Raw genomic sequence first — 27,012 nt, 5'->3', positions numbered from 1 at the left:
GGAGGCTCCAGCCAGCCAGGACATCTGTCCTTCTCCACAGCCCAGAGCCAGTTGGTCCCATCTCCGTGGCACATTCCAGGGGAAACACAGCAGGACAAAGGGAACAGCCCCAGGCAGTGCACAGAGACGCCAGGGAATGTGCCAGGGCAATCCCCACCCCTGATTTCTCTCTGCAGGTGATTTAGGGGGCAAACATGGCTCCCTGAGCAGGGCCATGAGGAGAGGGAACACAGAGCTGCTCATGCCATGCTGGATGAAGGCATGGCACAGAGAAGCATGGAATGAGCAAGCCAAGGACTTGGCCTTCTGCTGACTGCAGCTCCTGGGGCTCTCAGCAGGAACTCCCCCTCAGTGCTCACTGCCAGGCATGGGCACTGTGGGGAGCAGCATCCTGGAGGACTGGCTCAGCAGCAGGGAGCTGCCAGGATCTGAGAGTGGTGATCCAAATCCAGAGGGTGGCAGGGCCCTGAGTGAGGAGCACAGAGACACTCAGAGCCCCCACATCCAGTGTCCAGCAGCACATGGGGGTGTGAGTTTGGGGGAGTGGGACAACACCAGCCAACCTCTGCTTCCCCACCTGGGCCAGGTAAGGCAGCTCAGGACCCCCCAGGGCTCTGTGGCAGCCCCAGCCCCCCCAGGCACTCTGAACACTCAACCCAGGCTCCAGCAGATCCCAAAGCAAAGGAGCCCCAGAGCCAACACAGCCCTCACACACACAGAGGGCACAGGCAGCACCCCCTGGCAGTGCCCTTTGCAATTCCTCCTCCTGGCTCGTACCAAGGACTCTCCTGGCTGCTCTGCAGGGCTGGGAGGGGCTGCAGGAGCTGAGCAGAGCCTCGGGGCAGTGGTGGCAGCAGGAGGCAGCTCCGGTGCCTGGGACTGGGGATGAGGGGTCGGATCCTTGTGTCATCTCAGAATAACCTTGTGCGTTTCCTCGAGCTCAGAGTCCCTGCTTGTCCTGCCTAGGATTCCTGAGGAACCACCTCCATCAGCTTCTGGCACAGCACGGTGGTGGAGACTGCAGAGAAAGCAAAGCAGAGGTCAGGGGTCACCCCCAGCACAAACCTGGGTCCATGAGGGAAGGGCTGAGCCTCTGCCTCCCCACCCTGAGTCCAAGTACAGCTGAAGGCTTGAAATATTCCAAGAATTCCATTCCATTCCATTCCATCTATTCAATAAATCACTTTTAAAGTTCCTGTGTTTCTCACTGGACATTTGCAGGATTATCACTGTCTGTTCCCAGAATATTTTCAATATTCTCTTTACAATCCTTTGGTGGAGGAAAACAATGAATATGGTAATTTACTACCCAGGCATTGCAAAAATGGCTTTTCCAGGAACTGAGCCCAATACCGAGGATAAAAAAGTGAGGGTGGGACAGAGGAACAGACAGAGAGGGGGGAAAGAAGAATAACAAGTGCTGAGTGCTGCTGAAAGCTTTTTTCTTCCTCATGAAACACCCAGCTAAGGCTGGGCACTTCTCCTTGCCTGCTCTGCTAGGTCAGCCCCTTGCAGGAGAGCAGGGAAGCAGCTGCTGAGCTCAGTTACTTGGGCAGCAGGGATTGACTTTCTGGGCTCAGTTGCTGAGGTTTTGTGTGCCAAGCACAGCCTCTCCATCCCTCCCAACACACCCTGGCCTTGTGGCAGCTGGTGGAAAACCTTGGAGCAGACACCTTAAAAACAAACCTGAGAGAAAACGTCCAGGGGAGCTTCCCTTCCCTCTGCTCTGCATCACAGGGGGATGCCAAGGAAAGCTTTGCCTGGATCCCAAATGCCAGCACTGCCTAAGCCATGGGTTGGGACTAATTGTGGATTTTCAGCTGTCAAACTGAGGCAAGCTGTGCTCAATCCTTCCTACACCACTGGGAAAGGATTCTTTGCTGAGCAAAGGCTTGGCCCTGAGCTTTTCTAGGAGCAGGGAATTCTGCTCTGCTGCTAACAACCTCTTTGGCAGGATTAAAACCCCCTAAAAAACCCTAAATCTGGGTCATGGTCCCAGATTTTGCCATTATTGCAAATCAGGATGCATTCTGGATGCTTGGCACACATGGCAATCATCAGAACAAACTTGTTCCCATGAAAGAAGAATGGAGCAGAGCCAGGATTCTGGAAGCTCCTCCAGAGGGAGCAGAGCCTGCACTGCAGCACAGCACTGGGAAACCTTCTGGGAGCCAAAGCTGCTCCTCTCTGGAGATACTCACAGATGCCTTGGAGAACCCACTTGGGCTTGTTTTGCCACCAGACCCCAAAGAAGTAAATGGGGATCCCACTGAGGATGATGGCAAAGCCGATCCCGCACTCCCTGGGCGTCATCCAGAAGGAAACGGCGATGAGGAACAGGCAGGCCAGGATGAAGAAGATGGGCAGGCAGATGTTCACCTGGGCAGGGAGCAAGGGACAGCTTAGGAGATGTGCCAGGGGAGGCTTTCCAGGAGTTTATTCAGCCTGGGAGGGGCAGAATTATTGTCTCCCCATGGCCAAGAGCCTTTCTCAGCACCTTTTTGGACCTCAGTTCCATAATTCCATACCCAAATCATCACCAAACACCAAAGCCAGCAGAGGCACAGCACAAGCTGGGGCTGTTTCCCAGAGGACTCCAAGCAGGGCACCCACCAGAGCAGCCCAGCTTTGAGAAGAAAACCCCAAAAGCTAAGGGAAGAGGCAGCACAGATTCCCTTTGGGAAGGCACCAGTCCAGGCCCGTGGGTTTGTTTCCCTGTGGGTGCTGCTGCCTGGCACAGACCCGAGTGTGCTGTGGGATGAGGGAGAAACAGCTTTTGGGGGAGAGGCACCGGGGGCTGACAGGATCTTGGCCTCCCCCCAGATGGGACACGAGGCTGCCAAGCTGGCCAAGGACACAGGGGACAGAGCTGGGCACGGGGCCGGCTGCTTTAGCAGAAAACTATTTTAGGGGAATTCCACGGGGGTACAGAGTGTTACACTGAGAGTCAGCCTGGGATCTGTCCTGGCACTCATGAGAGTAATCCCACCACAACACCCTGTCCCTGTCACCCTCATTGTGCTGTCCCCAAGGCAGCTCTTTGTGCTCCTGCAGGGATTCAGCAGCAGGGACACCTCCTTTAGCCACAACACAACATTTCCTGCAGTCCCAGCCCCTTTTCCATGCAGGACCAGCAGCTGAGCCTCCCCTGGTGCTGGGAAGGAGCTGGGAGGGGTCCCCTGGCAGTGCCCACCCCGTTCTCACCTTGATGGGCCTCTCCAGCTCTGGCTTCTTGTAGCGCAGCCACATCATCCCAATGATGGCCAGGGCCACACACAGCCAGTTGAAGAAGCTGAAGAAGTTGATGACTGAGAAGATGTTGTTGGAGAAGGCATAGAGCAGGGTCATGACACACTGAATCCAGGGAAAAGGCCATTAGGAAAGGGAGCAGGCAAAACCACCTGTGTTACAACACTAAATGGGGGTATTTAGGGGAAATACCTGCCAGGAAAGGGATCCCATTGACTATTTTTTACTTATTTAAGTTATTTTCAATTGGTGCCTGGAACCATTTCATAGGATCATGGAATGGTTTGGGTTGGAAGGACCTCAAAGCTTGAAGGACCTCTAGTTCCAACCTCCTGCCATGGAACCTATCCCAGGTTCCTCCAGGCCTTGTCCAGCCTGGCCTTGGATACTTCCAGGGCTGGAAGAACTCAAGGCAGAAGTGGACAATGAGGAGACGATGGGAAGGGTCCATCTCCTGTGGGCACATGCAGGGATGGCTGTGGCTCCATCCCAGTGGGATCCCAGCCCTGCTCCACCCCCCAGGGCTCACCGTGAACACGAGGGACGGGACGGGGGTGAGCAGCCGGGGGTGGATCATGGACAGGATGGAGGGCAGGTGCCCCTCTCGGGATCCCACGAAGAACAGCCTGGAGGGGACACACAGAGGGAGGGGACACAGCTCAGTCACAGCCCTGCAGGGCTCTGTGCTCAGCACAGAACAAGCGAGTGGGGCCAGCCCGAGCTCAGCCCTGCTGGCCCCGAGGCAGGAGTGGAACACCAGCACTGGAAGAGCTGTCCCTGCTCACCAGGGACATGGCCAAGGAATGCAGGAAGGATGGATTGCTACCCTGCTCTCCAGAGACAGCAGTTAAGTGACTCCTCAGGCAACCCAGGGATGTGTCAGAGCCGGAACCATCTCAGGCCTGCCCCTGCCCAGCCTTTCACCCCTTCCCGAGGGATTCTCAGCCCTGAAGTTTCCCAACTTTCTGCTTCTCATAAAATGCACTTTCTCAGCAGCCCCGAGCCCTGAGCCTGTGTCTGGTTCTGTTTATTGACCTCACCAGGACTTTGCCTGAGGAACAGAAGATTGACACTACTGAAAGGCTGCCTTTAATCTGGTTTGAAGTCTGACTTTGTCTTCCTGCATTCCCCACGTGGCCTCCAGACCCTCCAGACTTTGTGTCTGCCCACAGCCACTCTCTGGAGGAGAACTCCAAAGGGTGAGGAACTGAGCACAGCTTGCAAACAAAAGCCACAGGATTGAGCAAGGAACCTACCGGGAAGAAGTGAAAAGAGATCCATTGACAGACCCAAAGCACGAGAGCCCAACAAAGACAGGGATGATCCAGGACATGACACCCAGGTGGTAGTTCCCAAAATCCTAAATGGGGGACAACAAGAGACATTTCACATTCACAGTGTCCCAAAAAACTCAGAGCTGCCTACAAAGAGTATTTGGAGAAATCTCAACAAATGCCACAGCTCAGTGCTGAAGCTGTGACAGAGTTTCCCATATTCCCATGTGCTGCTCCCCTTTCCTGAAAAAGCCGACCGTGGAATTGCTGAAACACATCAGCAGCCAGCCCTTCCCTCGGGGCCAGGACACGACATTTACCCACAGCTATCGGAAAGTTCAAGACCAAACGGAAACCGTGAGGAAACTCAGACAGCAGCTGCTGCCAAGTGCTGAGGCAGGAGCTGGGAGCCAGCCCTGGGGACAGGCAGGGACCTGGCCCTGCAGCTTTTTGTCGCAGCCTGAGCCTGTGCTGCTCCACTGCGGGTTTGCACCAACAATATGGGATTGATTTCCAGCCTCTGCTGTTCCAGGACAGGCTGGACAGGGTTGGCTTGGAGAACCTGGGATAGTGGTAGGTGGGTGGGATGGGATGAGCTTTCAGGTGCCTTCCCACCCAAACCATTCCATCCCAGCAGCACAGGCTGTGGCTGGAGCAGAGCCTCAGTTCCAAACCTAAGGATGGAGCGGTGTCACCTGAGGGGCTCAGCTCATCCTGGGCTGGGAGATCCCCCCTGAAGCCCTGAACAATCCTGGTCAGGCTCAGTCTGCAAGGTCTGCTCCCTTCTGAAGCCATCAGGGCTCCTGACCACACTGGCATTTTAACTAATAGAAGTATTATTTTTCTCTCTTAATTAAAACAAGGGAGACACGGAGAGAGAACAATCCAGTTCAGTGTTGACTGAGTGACCTTTCCCCATAAATATCAAGCTCTGGTAACTGATGGGCAGTCACAAGGCCAGCAGCAACCTTCCCTAGCTCAGAAGGAAGAGCAGCACTGAGCGCCACCCTCGCTGCTGCCCAGGATAATCCCCTCAGGATCACGCTTTTCTTTCTTGCTCTTTATCTCCTGCTCCACATCAGGGTTTCTGCAAGCAGCCCTGAGCAGCCTGGAAGGAAGCAGGAGATGTGAGCAGTGATTCCAAGGCTGATTTCACCTGCCTGGGATGAGTCAGGCTGGAGCAGAGGGATCTTACCACGGCCACGGCCTCGGACGTCAGCATCTGCTCGGTGCTCAGCGTGGTGAAGTAAGCCAAGTTGGTCAGCACATACACCAGCGTGACCACAGGCAGGGAGATGATGATAGCCAGGGGCAGGTTCCTAGGAAAAAAACATCCATTGTCCTGGAGCAGCTCTGAGGAGGGAGCTGCTGATCCCAGGGACTGCCACCCTCCTGAGCTCGCTCTGAGCCGCTCTGTTCTGTGGCTTTTCTGCTCTGCAGTGTCCCAGGCACACACTGCTCCCAGGGACAGGGGATATCCACAGGGGAACAGGCTGCCCAAGGAGTGGGGGACTCCCCATCCCTCAAAAACTCATGGATGTGGCACTTGAGGCCATGGTTAGTGCTGAACATGGTGCTGGTTCACAGCCTTAAAGGTCATTTCCAGCCCCAAGGACTGAGTGGCCCCTGAACTGCAGGTGGAGAAGGAAGGATGATGGCAGAAGGGATTTTTTGCCTGGCTGCCTGGGCAAGCAGGAATCCAAGATCATTTTTAATTAAAAATACCCAATGGCACCAGCACAGGAATTCTCTCTGGGCAAAGGGGCTCCCTTGTGCTGGGGGGATTCCTGGGGGACATGGGAATCTCAGGGATGCACTGGACAGTTCTAGACTCTACCTAAACTCTGCTGTTTGGACTGAAGGAACTCAGAAAAGGAGTTCAGGCACAGCCTAAGTGGGTCTGTGAACAGCCTGTGTTGGTACAAATACGCCTTTCCCAACAGTTTAATTTCATTTGTGAAGGGAAAGTGCAAAATGAAACCCTGCTTGGTGCCACTCTAATTGCTCCAGCAGAGCTCCAAGCTGCAGGAGCAGAGTCAAATACCAGGACTGCATCCAGCAGACACGAAAATAATTGCAAAATGCAGCCCCCCTTTGCTGTTTCTCTGGGAGGGGGTGGATCCAGCCCTGTGCTTCCCAGCAGGACCAAAGCACCCCCAGGGGCAGCCAGGAGGGGCTCTTGCACAAGTGCCCCCAAGCTCCCAGCAGCTCCCAGGCACCTTCCCAGGAGCAGAAGGGATTTCTCAGCACTGCCCTGCTCTGCTGAGGGCCCCAAATGACCCCGAGAGGCACGGGCAGAGCAGGAAGCAGCTCTTGCTCAACAGGATGGGAAGAGCACGGGACAAACACACGGAGAGCAGCACAAACACATGGACAGCAGCACAAATGCTCAGTGGGAGTTGAACCAAGGCAGCAATAAAGCCCTGAGTGCTCTTTGCTGGCCCATAACTCACAGAGGTGTCAGGCCAAGGAAGCAGAGATTTCTCCCAGCGCTGGTAACACGGCACGGGAGAGCAGGGAAAACAACAGCCCTGCTCCTGCAGGGATTATTGTTCCCTTTCCCTGATTCCAGGGAGGTGCAAGGTCATTAACTCATCTTGTTTTCTCTTTTTCCAGATGAAGACCTTGGCTTCCTCCTCTGTTAAACACACGGGGAAGGGACTTCCCCAAAAGAGCAGCTTTTCCACCAGGGAAGTCATGCCAGGACTCACACCTACCTGTAAGGATTTATCATCTCTTCTGTCACAAAATTCAAGTAATTCCTGTAATTTCAAAAGGACAGAGGTTAATTCTGGTTAAATTAAAAACCCTCCAGTTTAACTCATCTGCACAGGGATTCCAGGAGGGGCACAGGCACTGATCCTGTGGGAAAATGAGGATGGCTGATGTCCAAGGCCAGGCTGGACAGGGCTTGGAGCAGCCTGGGGTGGTGGGAGGTGTCCCTGCCCATGGGATGATCCTGAAGGTCCCTCCCAACCCAAATCATTCCCTGATGAGGATGGCTACAAGTGGCCTCTTTTCACAGCAAATCGACAGCAGGTGCTCAGAGGACTGACGAGGGAGCCCTGCAGGAGCTTCAGTTTGGAATAACTGGAGCTGGAATCGAGCTCGGTGTGGCAGGGAGAGAGGGCTGTGCCTTACCATCCTCCATAGGCAAAGAGGCCGCTGTACAGAGCCAGCACGATGTTCCCAACGCCCACCTTGGTGCCCTCGAAGGATTTCTGAGGGGTCAGGTTTTCCACATCACCTGCAGGACACAAACCCCGCTCAGTGCCACAGGCTCAGAACCCCAAAGGCCTCCAGAGAAACCTGGAGGCAAGAGCTGCTCTTAGGATGGAATTATTGCAATTATCACCCTGCTGCTTTTTGGGTTATGCTGAGCACGTTTTCCCTCCAGTTTTCCAGGGATCATTCCAGCTGGGTTCATCCCCATATGATGACCCCAAGAACTCATCTCAAGCAAGGACTGACTCCTCCAAAACTTTCTCACACTGCGACGTGCTGTCACCAAGGTGATGTCCCAGGGCCATCCTGGGAACCTTCCTGCTGGAAGATGCTTTGCAAACAGAGATTGTCACATTGTCCTCTCAACTCCAGGCTGCTGGCCTTCGATAAAGCCCCAGGATTTCCTGCACTTCCACCAGCCACCCAAAGCCCCAGAAACCCAGGATTTCCTCCAGTCCCACCAGCCACCTGATAAAGCAGAGGCTTGTGGCAATCCCTTTGATTGAGGGAAGTCAGGTTCTGGGGGTTTGGATATCAGAAGTCACCTTCTTTAGGGCCTGATGATCAAAAGTTCCTGTTGTGGATCTGCTTTTGAAAGAAAACGCCAGAAATAGAAGATTTGATTGTGCCTCTGGTCCCAGCTCTCCCCGAGCAGCCCCAGGTTTATTTATTTTGCTTTCAAATGCTCTGCAGTTGTTTTGTTCCCTGTCTTTGATGGAGGGGCTGGCTGTGGGACAGGGATGGCAGAGCCACGCTCCCAGGCTAGTGCAGGGAGCAGTGGTGGGATCCAGAGGGACACCTCTGCACCCAGGGGGAGCCCATGTGATTCCTCTTAGGGCACAGAGCTCTCCTAATCACCCCAGCAACTGCATCACAAGGCAGTCAGCAGGGCCTGCAGCTTAACCCTTCATCCCTCGGCACAGGGCACCCAGGAGGTGCTGCTGGAAAAGCTCAGGGATGCTCCACAAAGCCCAGGTGAGCAAGGCTCCTCCTGCCCACATCCCAGTCCCTGTTCTCTGCTGGAGTCACCTCTTTCCCAGCAGCTCCTTGCACCAGAAAGGTTCTTCCCTGCATCTCCCTTGGGATGTGCTGGATGTGTTTGATCCTCCTCAGCAAAATGCACAAACCCTTTTCAAAACCAAATCTGAGTGCAAGAGGAGAGCAACGAAATACAGAGAGTGATAAAAGGCTGAGTTTAACCTCAATTCCTGCCTTGCAGGTTCTGCACAGAATCCCAATTTAGCCCAGGTGAATCAAAGGGCTGAGCAGAAGGGGTGGAACGTGATCCCCTGCATCCCTCGGGCTCAGCTTTCCCCACCTCATTTTCTGCCCTTCCTGAATAATTACCAGTCTGGTTCTTTCCAGGCCTTTTGTTATGGGAATAAAAGACACATTTTGTTCACAGTGCCTGCAATTAGCTACTGCAACAGCACATGGATGGACTGGGAGAGCAGGAGGCTCTCCAGCATTTCAAACACCCCTCAGGATATCTCTTCTCAAAGGTTTCATTCAGGCTCTCCATGTTCCCACCCTGATCATGGACCATCACCTTCACCACCCAGGAGGATGCTCCCATCTGGGAACAACACGAGCATCACTCCATTTCTTGTCCACAGCTCTTCCAAAATCCTCCTTGTCTGTCACAGGCAAAACCCTTTCAGGCTAAATATTTCTTCTCCTGAGGCAGCCAACACCTCACTGCCCTTCCCACCTCACCTTTGGAGAGCTCCCCAAAACCTCCCAGTGAGTTGTTAAATTTCCCATTTCTGTGCCCCAGGGTCAAATGGATTTAGCAACATGTCAGGACACAATTAAATTAAACCACAGGAGTGCCTGTATCTCACCAACCACAGCATAAAAGAATTCTTCCTTGTAGCTAATCTAAACCTGCCAGTTTAAAACCTCATTGCCTTAACAAGCCCTGCTAAAAAATCCTGGAATTATTTAGGTTTGATCCTAATTTGGACCTTTGATGCAGCCGCACCCTGCGAAGCCAGGGGAGCAGGGAGAGAGCGGCCGTGCTGCACCATCTCCCAAGCACTCCATCCTTCAAGCCTCGACAATTCCAGCCCCAGGCTTTCGGATCTGCCTGAAATTAAGGTTACAAATGTGCAGGTGAGGCTGCCAAGCACGGCCGTGGGGCATCCCCAGCTCATCCCGGCCTCCAGGCACTGCCCTGCCCATGCCCGGCACCCCGGAGAGCCCGGGCCTGGTTTGAACCGGCTGTTCCACCGCACTCTGCTCTACAATTAACCAAATTAAGGTAACGAGCTGTGACACAAAGCCCATTTGCAGCTCCTCCAGCTGCCAAGACTGCGGTAATTGTGCCGGGTCAGCCGGGGCCCTGCCGCGGGAGGGCTGAGGGAGGGCCCGTGAGGCGCTGCGTGTCTGTGCCCGGCCCTTCCTTCAAAAATGTTCATTTGCTCCCTGGTCATGTCTAGTCTGGTTTTAATAGCACAGCAATCTTCTCCTGCACAAAGCATTGCAGGATAATTAAATATTTTCAACTTGCCCCAACAGCGAGGAGAGGGAACTTGGCCATGGGGAGAGGGAACCCGGCCAAGGGGAGAGGGAGCCCTCAGCATGGGGTGTTGTACCCAGAGCCCCAAAAGAGGAGGAAAAACAGGGACAATTCAGGGAACTGAGTCAGGAAAAGAAGCGTTTGACACCTGATTAATGTGATTAATCTGCAGCAGGAGGCTGCTGTGATTTACAGGGGCAGGGTGTGGCAGCTGTCCCCGCTGACAGGGAGGATGAGGAAGGAGCCTCCCTGTGAAGGTCCTGCTGAAAAAGCATGGCAGGCGGTGGCACTGGGATGCTGGGGGACAGCAGCGGCAGGGAATGCTGTCCCTGCCATCCTCCTGTGCCCTCAGGATGCTCCATATCCATTTGGAGGATCCTGGTGGGAGGGGTGAGGATATTCCATGCTTGGAGCTCCAGACTCCCTCACAGCTCCAGCCTTGTGCCAGGAGCCCTGGCTGACCATGGAACCTGGACTGCTTTGGGTTAAAGGAACCTCAAAATTCCTCCCATCCCATGGCAGGGACACCTTCCACTGTCCCCAGCTGCTCCAGGCCCTGCCCAGCCTGGCCTTGGGCACTGCCAGGGATCCAGGGGCAGCCACAGCTTCCCTGGACACCCCAGCCAGCTCTGCCATCCCCACCCCAATACTGCTTGTAAAAAGCTCTTTAAAGGTAATATTGTGGTTGAAAATCCTGAACTCTGCTGGGAAGGTTCTGAAAGTATCAGAAGGAAGATTCAGACCTTCAGTGAGCAGAGCTTGGCTCTTAAAATGCCATTTTTAGTACTCCAGGTGCAAGGAAACGTCTGGCACTGTGGGGTTGAGACATCTGGGTGCTGCTTTCACTTATCAAATCCCTTTTGCTACAAAATGCCCCTTTGGCCTCTGTATTTCTCCCTGGGGGTTATTTTGGTAGATCCCAGTGCACAATTTTTTCCCTGCCCTTTTTTTGGTGAAGAATCCCATGATTTAGAGAGAGAGGGAAGGAAAATTGAGTCTCTGTTCCTTTCCTCCCAGGCTTGGAGCACCCTCAGGGAAGGTGTCCCTGCCCATGGCAGGGGTGAGACTGGAGGAGCTTCGAGGTCCCTTCCCACCCAAATTATTTCATCATTCTGCAAAAAACAAAACAAAAAACCAAAACAACAAAACAAACAACCTACTAAAAAAACTAAATAAAAACCCAACCAAAAACAAAACAAAAACCCCAAACAAACAAACAAACAAAATAACAAGGTAAACCAAAAAACAATGAAAAAAAGCCCAAATTAAACCCAAATCTCGTGCCCAGCCTAAGCTCTGCTCTGGAGTTAAACCTGCCTGCTCTGTCCTTAACTGACCCCGAGCTGCTCTGGCAGATGCAGCTCTGCATCCCTGACAGCCCAAGGGAGGGAGGCAGGGAGAAAAATGCTGCTGCCACCAAACAGCTCCTGGAGGCACCACAGACCAGGAATTTCCCAGCCAGGATAAAGAAAAGGGACGATAAATAAAGGGACAATAAATCCAATAAAAGCAATTCAATAAAATCAGTGTTAAATTCTGTTTCTCCAAGTCCCAAAGGCCCAATTCCAGGTTTTTAAGCAGAGCTGCTGGTGAGAGATCACAGCAAGGGCCGGAGCTGCATCCCTGCTCCAGCTGCCTGAGGGCACAGAAATATTCCAGAAACCCTGAGGCATCATCCACAGGAATAAATAAATGTCAAACATGTGTGTGATATGTTTATTTCTAGATTTTTGACTTCAAAACCTCTGATCCTCTCTATGTTTTAAGTTATTTCTATTATTTAAGTTATTTCTATAAGGAAGTTATTTAAATAAGTTATTCATATTTAATTTATTTCTATTATTTGCATGCTATAATCTGAGGGCCATACACGAGATTTTATAAACCAATACCCAAATCCAGGACTTTTCAAGCCACTCATTTCCAGCCCCAAAAAGGCTTTTAATGTTTCACTCTTGGATTAATAAAATAATTTCAGCCCAAGCAGCTCAGTTCCACTGAGTCAACCTTCAAGCACTTGAAAGGCTGAGTAGGAAACCAACTTCAGGCTCCTCCTTTGGAAAGGGCAGGGAAGGAGTGATGGGAAACAGCTGCTGACAGGGAAATGTTCTTTTTGTGGGCAAAATTGCCACAGAGTCCTTTGTCCTTGAGAGATCCCTGCTCTTCTGCAAACCAGGAAAAGAGCCAAGGAGAGGATAAAAAGAGAAAAAGCCAAAGGCTGAAGGTGGGAGGTTAATGCAGAGAGATTTTCTGTGAAATCACAGAAATTTCCACATTTGAGCAAAAAATGTGGTGCTGCTCCTCTGGTCTGTTTATGGATACTGGGAACACAAACCAGCAGTGGGACAGGAACCAGTAAAACCAGTTCATTGTCCAGAGCATCCCAGGAATACACAACCCCATCCCCCTGAAAACTGGGTGCAGATCTCACCCCAGAAGTGCTGCCAGCTTGGATGGGGTCACCCAGCTGCCGGAGGGAAGAGTCTTTGTCCAAAAAAACTAACACTGGAACGGGCACAGGGTGTGGAAATGTGGGACAAACTGGAGGACAGGGCAGTGCTCTCCCATTGTCACTGAAAATGGGAATTTTTGTGCTTTTTTTGAATTAAAAAATGAAGAAAAAAGACATTTTCTTGCTGTATCCCTGCTAAAAGCAGAGAGTGAGCTGGAATGACTGAAAGGAAAACGGAGCAAGGTGCAAACTGCAGGTGGGAGCTGAGGAAGGGACAGGAAAGGAGCTTGCACATTCTTAGGGACTTAGCAGAGAGCCTGGAACTTCCCAAAGGAGATTAATGAAATCCATGCTGGAGCCAGGCAGAATCCCAGCTGTGGGATTGATTCTGGACCAGCAGGAATGGGCACTGGGACAAAGTGGGAGCCAGGATCTGCTGTGGATCCTGAGGATCCCACTCTGACCCTGTCTGCTTTGAGGGTTGGCTGCTCAGACAGGGAGAAGTTTGCTCACAGGTGTCACTGTCCAGGAATGGCTTTTGATCTCCCTGCCAGGTGGATCAGCAGGAAAATAAATCACATGGAATTCTCTGCCCTGCAAGGTCTGCACAGCCACCTGAAACGTCAAAGGAAGGAAAGCAACTCCTGGGACACAGGGAAGAGGGGATTTATTGTAACAGGGCAGAAATCCCTTCTAGGTTACAGAGAAATCAAGGGAAACCTCATGGATTTCCACCTGAGGAAGCAAGGCAAAAAGTGGCTCAGCCTCCCCAAAAAGGCCAAAAGAACGGCACATTCTGAAGATGCAAATTAAGATTCTATCTGCAAACAAAGCCCAGTTGTAAAGATCTTCATGGTAAAATGTTAACCAGCTCAAAGAGATTTATCCTGATTTATCCCTTTCCTCCTGGGAGAGAATCAGGTCCAGCAGAGCAGCCTGGGGAGCTGGGCAGGGGGAGGAGGTGTGTTTTCTGATAAGCCTCAAACAATGTCCCTGTTGAGTGTCTGCACTGAGCTGGAAGAAAATAAAACCTCTGACAAAGCAAGAAATTCTGCAAAGACAGCACTGGCTCCCAGAGCTGAGACAGGAATTACAGACCCACGAGCACACAGACTCACCCCTGTGCAGGGACACGAATCCCTGGAGATTTTATCCCCTCTCAGCAAACAAGGACAGGACTGTTCCTCCAAACACATTTATTCCCACAAACCTTGCACAAAAAAAGCCACGCTTTGGTTTAACTGTGAGTTAATCAGGTTTGGAACAAACTCAGATGGGTTTGGAACAAACCATCGCCCTGCTCTGAGAGGATTTTATGGGTGCATGAAGCAAACCAGCAGAAGCACCAGAAAATCTGCTTTATCTTCCCATTTCTGTCTCCTTTTCCAGGTGCCAGTGCCAGCTGAGAGCTCCAATCTCTGCTCCTTTGGGCTCTGTGTCCCTGGGTGACCCAGAGCTGGCCTGAGCCACTGCACACCTGGAACAGGATGAAGGGAAATGTGCAGGGGGAGTTTGTGCAAGGATTAAGATGACTGGGAATGGTTTGCACATGCAGATAATTCTCTGTGAGCAAAATGTTACAAAGAGATTTCCCAGAGCAGCAGCACCAACATTTTCACTCCCACAGGGAGAAATCTCTCTCTGTGAAAGTGGGAAAGACTTCAAGTGGTTTCAGGAGCATGAAATCAAGCCTGGCAGTGATATAAAATATAAAATCCCACAAATAAAACACAAAACCCCAGACTGTGGCAAAGCTGGGAACATCCCCCAAGCACTTGAGAGAAAGGGGAGGTTTGTAAAGCTCTGGAACACCTGGGGTCGGACCCCTGGGCTCTGCCCCTCATCCTGCTTTGCCCAAAAGGAGCAGCACTCACTCAGCCCCTCATCCTGCTTTACCCAAAAGGAGAAAAGGAGCAGCACTCACTCAGCCCCTGATCCTGCTTTACCCAGAAGCAGAAAAGGAGCAGCACTCACTCAGCCCCTCATCCTGCTTTACCCAGAAGCAGAAAAGGAGCAGCACTCACCCTTTGCCAGCTGCACGAAGCCCAGGATGATGATGAGAGCCAGCGCCAGCAGCTTGGCCGCAGCGAAGGCGTCCTGCACACGGGTGGCAGCCTTGACACTGTAGCAGTTCACAGCTGTCAGCAGCACTGAGGGGACACAAGGGACAAGGTCAGCATCCAGGGAGACACACCAAAAATCACAAGGAATCTTAGGTGGGATACATGGAAGGAATTCCTCCCTGTGAGGGTGGGGAGGCCCTGGGTGCCCAGAGAAGCTGTGGTGGCCCCTGGATCCCTGGCAGTGCCCAAGGCCAGCTTGGATGGGACCTGGAGCAGCCTGGGATGGTGTCCCTGCCATGGCAGGGGGTGGATGAGATGTTCTCCAAGGTCCTTCCAACCCAAACCATTCAGTGATTCCCTTTTGCTAAAACAACCAACCAGAGCCTCTTCCCAGAAGAGAAACTCGCTGAGAGCTCTGCAGCCTCCCACTTCTCAACTGCACCTTTATGTTGGCAGTAAGTGCTCTGAATAATGCCTGTGGTCCTTGGGACATGGAATGGGATTGCTCCATTGGAAAACACTCCTGAGGGCTCAGTATTTGTTGGCTGAGGAGCTCCTGCTGCCCACAAGTTGCCCTGTGGTTAATGCAACTAATGGGGATTAATTCCTGGGGTTTTCTTTGCCACATTCCCCACCAGCTCCTCTGCATCCCATCCTGCCAGTGTGACATTCCTGCCAGGCAGGGCACAGCCTGGACCAGGCCTTGATCAAAGCCTCTGCTCCTGGCTGAGCTTCACCTGCTGCAGAGCAAATAATGGCAAAGCCCTGCTGCCCTCACAAATCACTGACTATTCTGGTGCCCTGCTCCCTCCCCAGAGCCTGCTGCTTGTTATGGACACAGCAAATGTCACACTGAGGGTGGCAGTGCCCACGTGCTGGCTGCCCTCTCTCCAGCCCAGTGACCCCTCACTGTCCCCTGGCCAGCCCCAGCCTGAGCACCTCAGGGAGGAGCAGATCCCAAACCTCCTCCTGGAGCTGGAGGCTTTTCCCTGCAGGATCCTTTCCCAGCTCCCTCTGCCCCTGTGCCAAAGCTCCTTCCCAGAGCCTGCAGCTCCTCTTCACAGCAGCTCCTGATCAGAGCCAAGCAGCTGCTCCCCAAAGCATCCCAGTGCCTCCCCTGAGGGTGTGAGCTGGAGCCCACTTCAGAGCCCAGAGCTGATCCCAGAGGGGGTGGGCTTGGAAGGATCTCACAGATCCAGTCCCACCAATGCCAAGGGCAGGGACACCTTTCACCATCCCAGGGTGCTCCAAGCTCCATTCAGGCTGGCCTTGGGCACTGCCAGGGATCCAGAGGCAGCCCGTGCCAGAGTCCCAGGATCCAGTGATTCCATGATCATTGGCTCCTTCCCCCACCCTGCCATCTCCAGGATCTGCTGCCATTCCAACACAGGAGCAGCTCAAGTGTGGAGCAGTGAGCGCTGTGTGTGCAGGAAGGAAAGCACAGGATCCGGCCCATCCCACAGGGGTGACAGCCAGCAGCCAACAGGGACTGGAGATGGATTTAGTGCTGTGCCCTTGGAGCCCCTTTGGGAGCGTGGCTGAGCCTGAAATGCCCCTGAGCTGTTTCTGGGGAAGTCGAGCTGTGCTGGGCTCTGGCCAGGAGCAGGGCTGAGTGACTGTGGTGACAGATGTGCCACACCACTGTCCCCGTGCCAGGCCCCTCCAGGAGACACGGGACAGGGACAGGTCTGGAGAGTTCCCAGCCCCTGGAGCAGGCCTGTCCTGGGGGGTCACAGCTCTGTCCCCACAGAGGGACACTGGGACACGTCTGCCTCTGGGGACAGGGCAAAGGGACACTGTCAGACAGCAGCAAGGAGGAAACACAGCTTAACCAAGTGACCTTACAGTGCTACAGGGGAAAGGAAACACAGGGAATTCTCCCAGCAAAACTCCCAACCCAGGCAGTGAAAGCACCTCCAGTGAGTGCTCAGGGCAGCAGGCTCTGGAGCAGGATTCCCTTTGACCAGCGATTATGCTAAAAATAAATCTGCCCTTGTTTACAGAGGGACATTTAGAGGATGAGCTCACCCATCTAGGACCACACTGCTGCTGCTGCTGTCGTGGTGAGGACAGCCCTGAGAGGTGTGACAGTGACATTCCCTGCCCCATTTAGGCATTCTGGGACTGTGACAATAAATGCTTCACCCCCACTTCAACACTGATTTTTAGGGGCTGTTTTCCCTGCTCTGGCTCTGTACAGAGTCCCCTGGAGGGTGGTGGTGAAAACGAAAAGCAAAAGTTTCCTACACAAGTCCAAGTGTGTGTTCAGCCCCAAAGCCCCATTGGTGCAGATAAACAGACTCCCTAAAAAAAGAGAAAACACTTTGGGATCAGAGAGTAAACAGGGCTGGAAGTTTCTGCCGTGGTCATCAGCCCTGCCAGTCACATTTCCTCAGCTTTGCTTTTTCCCCTTTACAATAATATTTGTCCTTCCTAAAGGAGCACAGTAGTTTCTCCACTGAATCCCCCAGTCTCACCCATCAGGAAGAATCCTACAGACAACAAACAGGATGAAAGCTTTTCCATAAAACTCCAGGACAAATTCCAGTGGCTGCTGAGCTTCTCAGGAGGCTGGGATTTCTTAGAGCAGCAAGTTTGATAGCTTTGATCCCAGATGCTGCCCTGGCAGGCAGGGGCTGTGGGATCCTCCTGGCAGCGCTCCCTCCCCTCGGCTGAATCACTCCAGGAAAAACACAGCAGAGCTGCACCACAAACCAGGGCACTGATACAGAGAGCAGGCTGTGCTGCCCTAATTCCTGCAGTGTTTTCCTAAGGCTCCAGCCCCTGTCAGCCAGCAGAGCTCTGGAGTGACCCATCAGGGCTGTGCTCAGGAATCATTCGAGGAACGAGGATTTCAGCTGACCTGACGTGCCACGGCCTGGCTGAGCCAGCAGCCCCTCTCCAAAGCTTTACATAATTGGGATAATAAGTGTTAGAAAGCTGGAGGGATGGCAGATGGACAGGGGGTGACTTTTCAGAGAATCCCACACTGGTTTGGGTTGGAAGGAACATTAGAGCTCCTCTTGTTTCAATCACATGGGCAGGGACAATTTCCACTATCCCAGGTTGTTCCAAGTCCATTCCAGCCTGGCCTTGGGCACTGCCAGGATCCAGGGGCAGCCACAGCTGCTCTGGGCACCTGTGCCAGGGTCTCCCCACCCTCACAACAACAGACGTTTCCCCGACACCTAATCTAGCTCAGGTGATTAATTACTCATGACTCTGGCAGGAGAGACCCTGGGTTTTGCTCTCCAGGTGTTGCTCATCCCTTCACCCCCAGGGATTGCTCCAGCCCAGCCTCATTCCAAGGCAACTCAAACCACAGAGGGAAATCTGAGTTTCTAAATACACCAGCAGGTCTGGCTTCAGTATTTCCTCTGCCCTGCAATCCCTGCTGGCTTCAGGCATCTCACTGAACCTGCTCCACTGGCACTCACCTGCACAGCCAGGGAATTCCCCACTCCTGATAGGAACAAGGACAAACTGATTAACGTGACACCAGACAGGACTTTACCCACAATTCCCATTTTATGGCTGTATGCCTCTGAAGCTGCCTCCCAAGCTCTCTCCCAGACACAACTCCTAGAGGACAACAGGAAAAACTGCAGACAGAAAAACGGATCAATCCCTCCTAGAACACATCCATGGAACAGCTCCTGTGTCCGGGGAAATGCAGGATGGGGAGAGTGAGGCTGTGCCAGAGCAAACAGAGGGAATGGAGCAGACACAGCTGAACCTGGGCTGCCACTGCTGATGCAAGAGCCTTGGCAGCACTGCTGTCCACAGGCACAGCTGCAGCTCTCCCAGGACAGGGGACAGGGACAAAGATCCAATTCCCACATGGAACTGCCTGGGGGTGACAGAGCTTGCCCAGCCCAAGATCCCCCTCAGCAGCTTTGCAGGTGAAACCTCTGGAATGAGCAGAGGGATGAATTCCCAGGGTACTGGCACAGACATTTGCACAATGTCCCTTTTGTCCCTGATTCCACCTCCTGGGTCCAACCTGTGGTGCTGGCAGTGTGATTCCATGTACACCTCTGGGAGGTGTGGAAGTAGCTGCCTTTAAGGGACCAAACTCATTAACTTGCTCTTAATTCCCATGGGATTCCTGTTTGTGGTATCACAGGACCCAGTGATAACACACAGCAGGTTGGGAAGTTGTGGAAACTAAAGGGAAATTGAAGGGAAAATGAAGAGAAATCCCCTCCAGCAGCTTCCCTGCCAGGAAAACAAGGCCTGTGAACTGCTCTGTCATGCATGGCTCTGTCTGTAACCCACATTTCCAAAGTGCCTGGCCCTTGCCACTGTAAGGTGATGCTCCCATTTACCATCTGCCACTGGGTGATGTTGATTTTCCCTCACAATCACTTCCCAGAACTTTCCTTACCCCATCCCACAGCAAAGGCTGCTCCTTTCCCTCCACATGAAGGGCAGGTGACAGTTAATCCACACAGGACAAAGCAAAAATTAAGTTATACTGACCAGGGTGGATTAAACCCATGGGAAAATCAATTCACCAAGGCAAAAACACCCCACCAATTTTATATTCCAGCAGCTGGGATGCCACAGTGTCTCCCAAAAATCTGTGGTGACTGTTTCCAACTGCACATTCCAGCATGGGACAGGCAAGGTCACAGGCAGAAAATGATTCAGGATATTTCAACTTGGCAGGTATTGACTGGAGACTTTTGTACCCTGCAAGGTGGGGAAGGGAAAAAGCAGAGGGAAAAACTTTGCAGATATTTCTGCAAGGACAAATTCGTGGAGAAACTTAACACCCAGGGCAGTCAGTCCTGGGAAGGGAAAGGCCTGGGGGCACATGAGGCTGTTGGAAAGCTCCTGGCCCCAGAGCACACGTGGCTATATTAAAATCTACTTATAATAATCAACATCCCTGGCAATGCTTCCCAGTTCTCTTTTTATTCCTCTTTCCAAAACAGCAATCAGGGAATGGGGGCATCAACAAAGGAGAAGGCAAACTTGCCCTACCAGGGGGTTTAAAAAGGGATCATCCCAAACCCACACTGAGCCAGGAGCTCTGGATGTCCCAAAAACAACCCCAGGCACCCTGACCAGGTCAACATCCCTATCCCATAACAACAGTAGGACACTGACACAGGAAAACTCCCAAGAGTTCCTCAGTGGTGGGAGAGGTGGCTCCTATCTAGGGGCAGGAGTTGCTATTTTGGCTCTTTGGAAGAAGGTTGTGATTTACTGCCAAGGTTTCCAGAGGACATGACACAGCAATTCCACCAACAGGACATTTTACCTCAGGAAAACAAACAAAATACAGGGAGAAAATATATGGAAAAGCTCCTTCTTCCTATTTCTCCCATTCCCATCAAATAAACCATCCCAAACTAACTCCATGCTCACCCCACAGAAGCATCTTCCCAACAGGGAGCAGCACCTGCTGCTATTTTATGTGCACAGAAAACCTGAATTTCCCATCCCTCAGACCGGACCTGTGGCCACATCTGACCCTGGGACTATGGAACTCTTGGAATACTCAAAACAAGGGATGCTGCTTTAAATGAGGCTGACCCTGGAGGGGTTTCCCACAAAAACCTTCCCAATTTGTTCATGCCAGAGCAGAGAGACTCAGAATGATCTCAGTGATAACAGAAATGACTCAAACCCAGTAACATTTAATGGGGTAATTGTTGTGAGAGCCAGGAGAGGGGTGCTGGAATTGCAGTGGCTGCTCCCTGTGTGTTTCAAGAGCCCTCCAAGCTCTCATTGATTTCTGGAGAGTCCTGTGAGTGTCTGAGCCTGTTTTCATTAACGCTGCTCTAATTAAACACAGATTAAAAAAGCAACCCCAGCCCTGCAGCCTCTGCCATCCAGCAGGGGCTCCACAGCCCCTTCCTTCCAATCCACTCCACCAAGGGCAATTTGCTGATGGAGCTTTAGTCCCTTAATCCACCTTTCTGCAGGAGGAAAAGAAATCTTCAAAGCTTCACACCCAGCCTGTCCTGGCAGATTAATTAAAAGCAGCAATGCTGCAGAAGGAACCCATCTCAGGCAGACAGGCCCTGGGTGTGTTTTGTGTTTGCTTTTCACCAGTTAATTCCTGATGAGGTGAAAATCCACACACCTGTAAAAGAGCTGAGCCTGGCAGCAAAACCTTGATGTCAAATAAAGATTCCTGCTCCCCAGAGGATCTGGGATTTCTGGGTGGAATGCTGACACTGGATATTCCCTCCTGGACAGATTGGCAGCTGCCCTTGCTTGGATTCCTTCTCTTCCACAGGACAAGGACTCCCAAATCTGCCTCCTGCTCATCCTTCCACCCTCTGGCTGCTCAAAACAGAAGAGACAAGTGAGGAGCTCATCAGCATTCCCTGGAGTTCCAGCCCTGCAGGAGGAATGCCCAACAGCAGAGCTCGGAAGCAGTGAAGGAACTTTAGATAAATTCTGAGGCAGGTTAAAATTCCCTGGCTTTGATATTGCTGTGCTGGGGTTATTAGTGCCAGATTTGCATATCTAATTAACAAGTGAGACACAAATTCAGAAGCAAACTGTCAAACTGCTGATCTAACAGTGAGGAGGAAGAAAAAATTAAAACGACAGAATATCCTGAGCTGGAAAGGATCCACAAGGATGAATTATCGAGTCCAATCTCAGTTTCCCACTGTGGAGCAGATTTTCTTGTCAGGAAATCAGGGAATTCTAGAAGCTGTGTGTGGCTCTCAGGGTGTGAGGATGTGTGGGATGAACAGCTCAGGCACTTGTGGAACACCAAGATCCAGCTCAGGGCTGGCAGCAGCTTCATTCCTGCACAGGGAGTGAATTTACTGCACCAGACCTGGGCAGGTGCCTCTGTGCAAGCAGGAAATCTGCAAATCAACAGTGGGAAATGAGGAATAGCCACAGCATCTTTAATTAATCAGTTAAACACTTTCCACCCCTGAGCCCTCCCTGGAACACACAGGGGGTACTGGTGGTTTTTACTGATTTTTGTTAGGATTTATTACCTTGAAGTGTTCACACAAGTGGCAGCAGGATGGAAGGAAAACCTGAGCCCTCACACCTGAGACAGAGCACAGGATCCAAGGTTTAATTCTTTGCCATGTCCAATATTGACACTGTAATGTAGATCATCAGATATGTAAATTCAGCCCCTCATAACTGTCCCTCCACCCACTACAGAAGGGGTAAAACTGGTTTAAATGAGCCCACAAGTGAGAGAATTCAAATTATCCCTGGGTTTTCACACAAATGCACAAACCCTGTTTCCTGAACTTCCAATTTTTGTGTACCAAACACTCAGATGGATTTTGTGTTACCAGTTTTAAAGTATCAACCATCCAATCTCCCAGCTAAAAGAGATGCTCAGGTTTCTGAATCACCCAAGTAACCTGCAGCCTGCAAAGTCTTCAGCCAAATTTGGGGAACACGAAATGAGCTGGGCTAAGGATGAACAGCCTGACCCCTCCTGCCCCAGGAAGATTTCCCTGGAGTGGATTCCCAGCTTTTATTTGTGGCAAACACCACAGGCACTCCCGGTGCCCATGAAAGAAGCCCTGCATACCAACTGTGTGTAAATTACAACCTCCAGGGCACAAAATACCTATTTGTAGGGAAATTCTCCTTACCACCCACCTTGTTTTCCTCAGCACCTTCCAGGGGAACAAAATTCCCTCTTCCAACCATTTTTTCCTTTCACTCGAGCCTGTGATTTAGGTTCTCTTAATGCATTAATTCACTCTCTGAAGTTCATGGTGGCAAACTCTGAACAACACACGATTTATTCAACCCTTCAGCAGCAGCAAAGTGGAAACAAATAACTTTAGTTATTCCTCCTCTTACTACAAACCGTGCAGCCAAGTGCATTTTGTGTGGAGATACAAACTCTGCAAGGAATAGAGCAGGGACTGTTCTGCAAGGCTGCATTTTGGCTACTGTACCCCAGCCCCAGGTCCCAAATTCCTCTGCTGCTTCCCAAGCTGCTCTCCCCCATTTTGAGGTAACTCATTCATGTATGTGCTACAGCCTATGCACAAATAGGTCATTATTTTTCTACTCTAGAGCTTTTGAAAAGAGTAAAGTCTCTCTCTGTGCAGTTTCTGTTTGAACAAAGCTGTTTGTGAGTCCCCACAAGGGTTGTGTGGCTGCCTGAGCCCCTGGAACAGATTTATTTCGTTTATTGTTCCTGGGTCACGGTGTGGTTTTGGCACCGGGGAGATGAAAAGCTGATTCCAAAAATTAAAGTTCCAAAAATCCAAGTTCCCAAAAGCTGCCCTGCTGAAGGCGCTGCAGGATGAACAAACCTCCTGGAGCAAAGGAGATAACCCCAAACTTAACCCAAAGCATAAACAAACCAAGAGCCAGCAGTGCAAGGGGGAGCAGAGCCTAAAGGAGAAACACATGGGGATGATGCAGATCTGGAGGAGAACTCCAAACCTTTCCCTTGGCAGCTCAGGATAAAGGTTCAAGAACAAATTCTGCCCCAGGGAAACCCTAATTGTTACCAAAGGAAGGCTGGAGACTTTTCTTGCAGGAGCATAAACAGGAATGAGAGCTGGCTCCAAGGAGTTTCATGCTGTAAATCCTCACCAGTGAACAGATCCCAACGTGGACAGGTCTGTTTAACCCTGCCCTGGGATTTGAGCAATAAAATGGGAACAGAAACTTGTTTTGGGAATGATTCTGAAGATGAAAGTCACTTTTGGTTAGAAACACATCCTCAAAGGCTTGGCCAGCTCCATCTGTGCTTGCACGGCAAAACTTTGCCATAAGGCAGCAAGAAAAGCTTAAATTACATCCTAATTCCTTGGGTTTTCAGCAGGGAACACAAATGGCACGTGGATTCCTGCCCCTCTCCTGAGGAAACCACAGTGCAGACCAGCAGCAAAGCTCAAAAATCAGATTTCCAAAAGGCAGCACACCCATCAGCAGGGCTATTACCTGACCACCTTACAGCTCTCTTAGTTAAATGATTAAATTAAATAAACACTCTCCACACTGTAAAAAAATTTGGATAGAAATCCACATGCCTGCCCAGGTACATTTATATTCCTAAAAATTCACCTGGGGACTGAGCAGTTTCAATCTTGCCTGAAGAAAGCACAAGGCAGTGCCCTGCCTGTTATCAATCTATAATTAACCATATCATTTACCTCCCACAGCCCGGGTCAGGCTGGCTCGGACACATTTCCAGCCAATCTATCTTCCCATAACGACGGTGTGCTGCAGCTTTGGGATGCCCGAGATCCTCGGAGGGGGAAGGAATCTCACACAATCCCAGGAAAGGGCAGCACACACGAGCAGCTTCCTCCTCATCGCTCAAAATGCAAAAATACAGAGATCACCTGGCTGTGAATTTGTACAGTGGATAAATGATTTATGAACCTCTCACAAAAATTGTATCTCCTCCCAATAAACATCTCTATAAAGGCATTAAATTCCAGTGGAGCACAAAGATTGAATGGGAGATGAAGAGGGAAGAGGCAGGGCATGGTCCTGGATTTAAAGGATTGGGAATTTGGATGGGGTGACTTTGCAGTCACCAGAGAAACAGAAAACAGGATTTGAACGGCAAAACTGCAGACCCCAAAAGAGCAGAGAGGTGATGAAAGTGCATCAGGAGAGATTGGAGTGCCCTGGCAGGGCTCTGTGTGCCCAGGCTGGCATCCCTGGCCCTGAATTCACCCTGCAAGGCACCGCCCCAGAGACAGACAGACAGACAGAGAGAGACAGAATGTTTGCTGGCAAAAGAAGCCCCACAGACGCAGGTTTTGAGCGCGCTATCAGCGCACACACGGGCGGGAAACATCTCCTCTCACATCTGGTGCTGAAAGCAGCTCAGGGCGTGTTCAGCACCAGTTGCTGGTGACAGATAATTGTCATCCTCACACCAACGTCCACAGGGCCCTGCAGAGCCGCGGGACAAGGGGGTTTTACCCTGCATGGTCCTGGGGAAAGCACAAGAGATCCCATTCCAGCTCCCAGGAAAAACGCACGCTGCGTTTATCACACGCTGCTCGGGAATCAGAGACCCTCACTAGCCCACAGCTACCTTTTGGGGAATTTTCTGCTCAATTTATTACGGGTGGAGACACATTTTCTGCTGGGGCTATTCAAGGTAGCCAAAAAAACCCCCCAGGTGTAACACAGGAGGGATGGGGCAGATTTTTAGAGGGAGGTGATGGGGAGTGAGGAACCACGTGGAGCAGGACAGCGGGGACCGGCAGAGGGTCACTGAATCACGGAATGGTTTGGATGGGAAGGGAATTTAAAGGTTATCCCGTCCCATGGGCAGGGACACCTTCCACCAGACCAGGATGCTCCAGCTTGGACACTTCAGTGATCCGGGGGCAGCCATAGCTTCTCTGAGCACCATGTGCCACGGCCTCCCCTCCTTCCCAGGGAGAAATTGCTTCCCTAAACCCCATCCACCCCTCCTGCCTGTCACCCGAACGCCACCCGCCGCTACTTACGGACACACAGACAGGCCACCAGCTTGGCACCCTCGTCGGGCACGGGGCAGGTGGGGAAGATGGGCTTGAGCAGGTAGGTGGCGAACACCAGAGCCACGATGTACTGCGAGGAGGGCCGGATGATGAGCAGCTCTATCCAGAGCTTGAGGAAGGCGGGCAGGGAGCCGTACACCTCCAGCATGTAGGCGTAGTCCCCGCCGGACTTGGTGATGGTGGTGCCGAGCTCGGCGTAGCACAGCGCGCCCACGATGGAGAAGGCGCCGCACACGGCCCAGACCACGAGCGAGAGCCCCGGCGAGCCGGCCTCCCGCAGCACGCCCGTGGGGGTGACGAAGATGCCGGAGCCGATGATGGTGCCCACGATGATGGCCACGCCGTTGAGCAGGGTGATGTTCCGCTTCAGGGTCACCCCCTCCGCCGAGCCGCAGGGCGACGGCGAGCGGGCGCAGCCGTTCTCCTGCGCCCCTTCCAGCATCTTCTCCATCGCCTGCTTCTCCTCCTCCTGCGGCAGCGAGGCGGCCGAGCCGGCCGGGCTCCGCTTCTTCACGGCATTGCCGGGGGAGCTGCCGCCGCTGGCGGACATGGTGGCGGAGCGGCGGGAGCAGCGGGCGCGGCCACGCCGCCACCTTCGGCCGCCCCTTTTGTTCCGGCGGCGGTGGGCCGGGCTGCGTGCCGGGGGGAGGAGGAGGAGGAGGAGGAGAGCGGCAGGAGGAGGGCAGGAGCGCCGGGGGATGCTGCAGCGCCCCCGGGGTGCCCGCTCGGGCCCGCATCGCCCTCAGCCCGGGCCCCTCCGAGCGTCCCCGGGCCCCAGAAGGGGACAGAGGGAGGCAAATGCCAGCCCGCGGTTCGGCCCCGGTGGCGCTCGGTGCCCGCAGGGGAGGGGTGTGAGCGGCGCTTCTCCGCCCGGCATGGGCGCTGGGCGTTCGGTGTGCTCTGTAAAGGAGGTCCTGTACAGGAGAGCCGGTCCCTGTGAATGTAAACATGGATACACACATGTATGTATGATATACAGGATATAAACACAAGTATGTATGATATACAGGATATACAGACATGTATATATGATGTACAGGATATACATGCATGTATGTATGATATACAGGATATAAACACATGTATGTATGACATACAGGAGATACAGACATGTATATACAATATACAGGATATAGAGACACATATGTATGATATACAGGAGATACAGACATGCATGTATGATATACAGGATATACACACATATATGTATGATATACAGGAGATACAGACTTATATGTATGACTTACAGGAGATACACACATATATATAAAATACACAGCAGATACACACATGTATGTATATCTACATCTATGTATGATATACAGGATATACATACACATATGTATGACATACAGGGTATACAGCCATGTATGTATGATATACAGATGTGTTTGTATGTATATCCTGCCTCTCCCAGACCCATCCTGCCCTGCTTTTCCATCCCAGTTCACAAGCACAGGGCGAGGCCCCGGTGCTGCATCACCTGCACCTCTGCAGAGGCGCTGCGGGAATCAGCCCCTCCTGGCAGACACCAAAATCGCCAAAAAGGCCTCTCTGAAACATTAGTGAGTCACCAATCTCAAACCTGACACATGGCAAAGTCACCAAAATGCTTGTTTGTGAAACGAAAATGTAAAATAATTCACATAATTCATCTTGGCAGTTGTGCAGGCGAAAAAGGCAATGTGTGCCTCACTGAAGGCAAGGATAAATCACTTGGGTACTACAGTAATGTCCAAAGAGCCAATCCCTC

General features: G+C 52.0%; 1 protein-coding gene across 1 annotated transcript; it reads right to left on the bottom strand.

Moving 5' to 3' along the window:
• Window positions 1-690: 690 nt before the first annotated feature.
• On the bottom strand, window positions 691-25,860 carry SLC7A5 (solute carrier family 7 member 5). Its single transcript, XM_054269549.1, has 10 exons — window positions 25,227-25,860; window positions 14,746-14,871; window positions 7,665-7,770; window positions 7,241-7,285; window positions 5,719-5,842; window positions 4,506-4,609; window positions 3,779-3,875; window positions 3,205-3,354; window positions 2,202-2,379; window positions 691-1,018 (listed from the first exon to the last, which is right to left on the bottom strand). Exons 1-10 carry the CDS (start codon window positions 25,807-25,809, stop codon window positions 963-965), a joined length of 1,569 nt encoding a protein of 522 aa, XP_054125524.1. The 5' UTR covers window positions 25,810-25,860; the 3' UTR covers window positions 691-962.
• Between the last annotated feature and the right edge of the window lie 1,152 nt (window positions 25,861-27,012).

The sequence above is a fragment of the Melozone crissalis genome, unplaced genomic scaffold (assembly GCF_028551555.1).
Source record: "Melozone crissalis strain CALT ecotype California unplaced genomic scaffold, PUWL_Pcris_2 ptg000007l_1, whole genome shotgun sequence".
NCBI lineage: Eukaryota > Metazoa > Chordata > Aves > Passeriformes > Passerellidae > Melozone > Melozone crissalis.
This window is presented reverse-complemented; position numbering and strand designations above follow the sequence as displayed.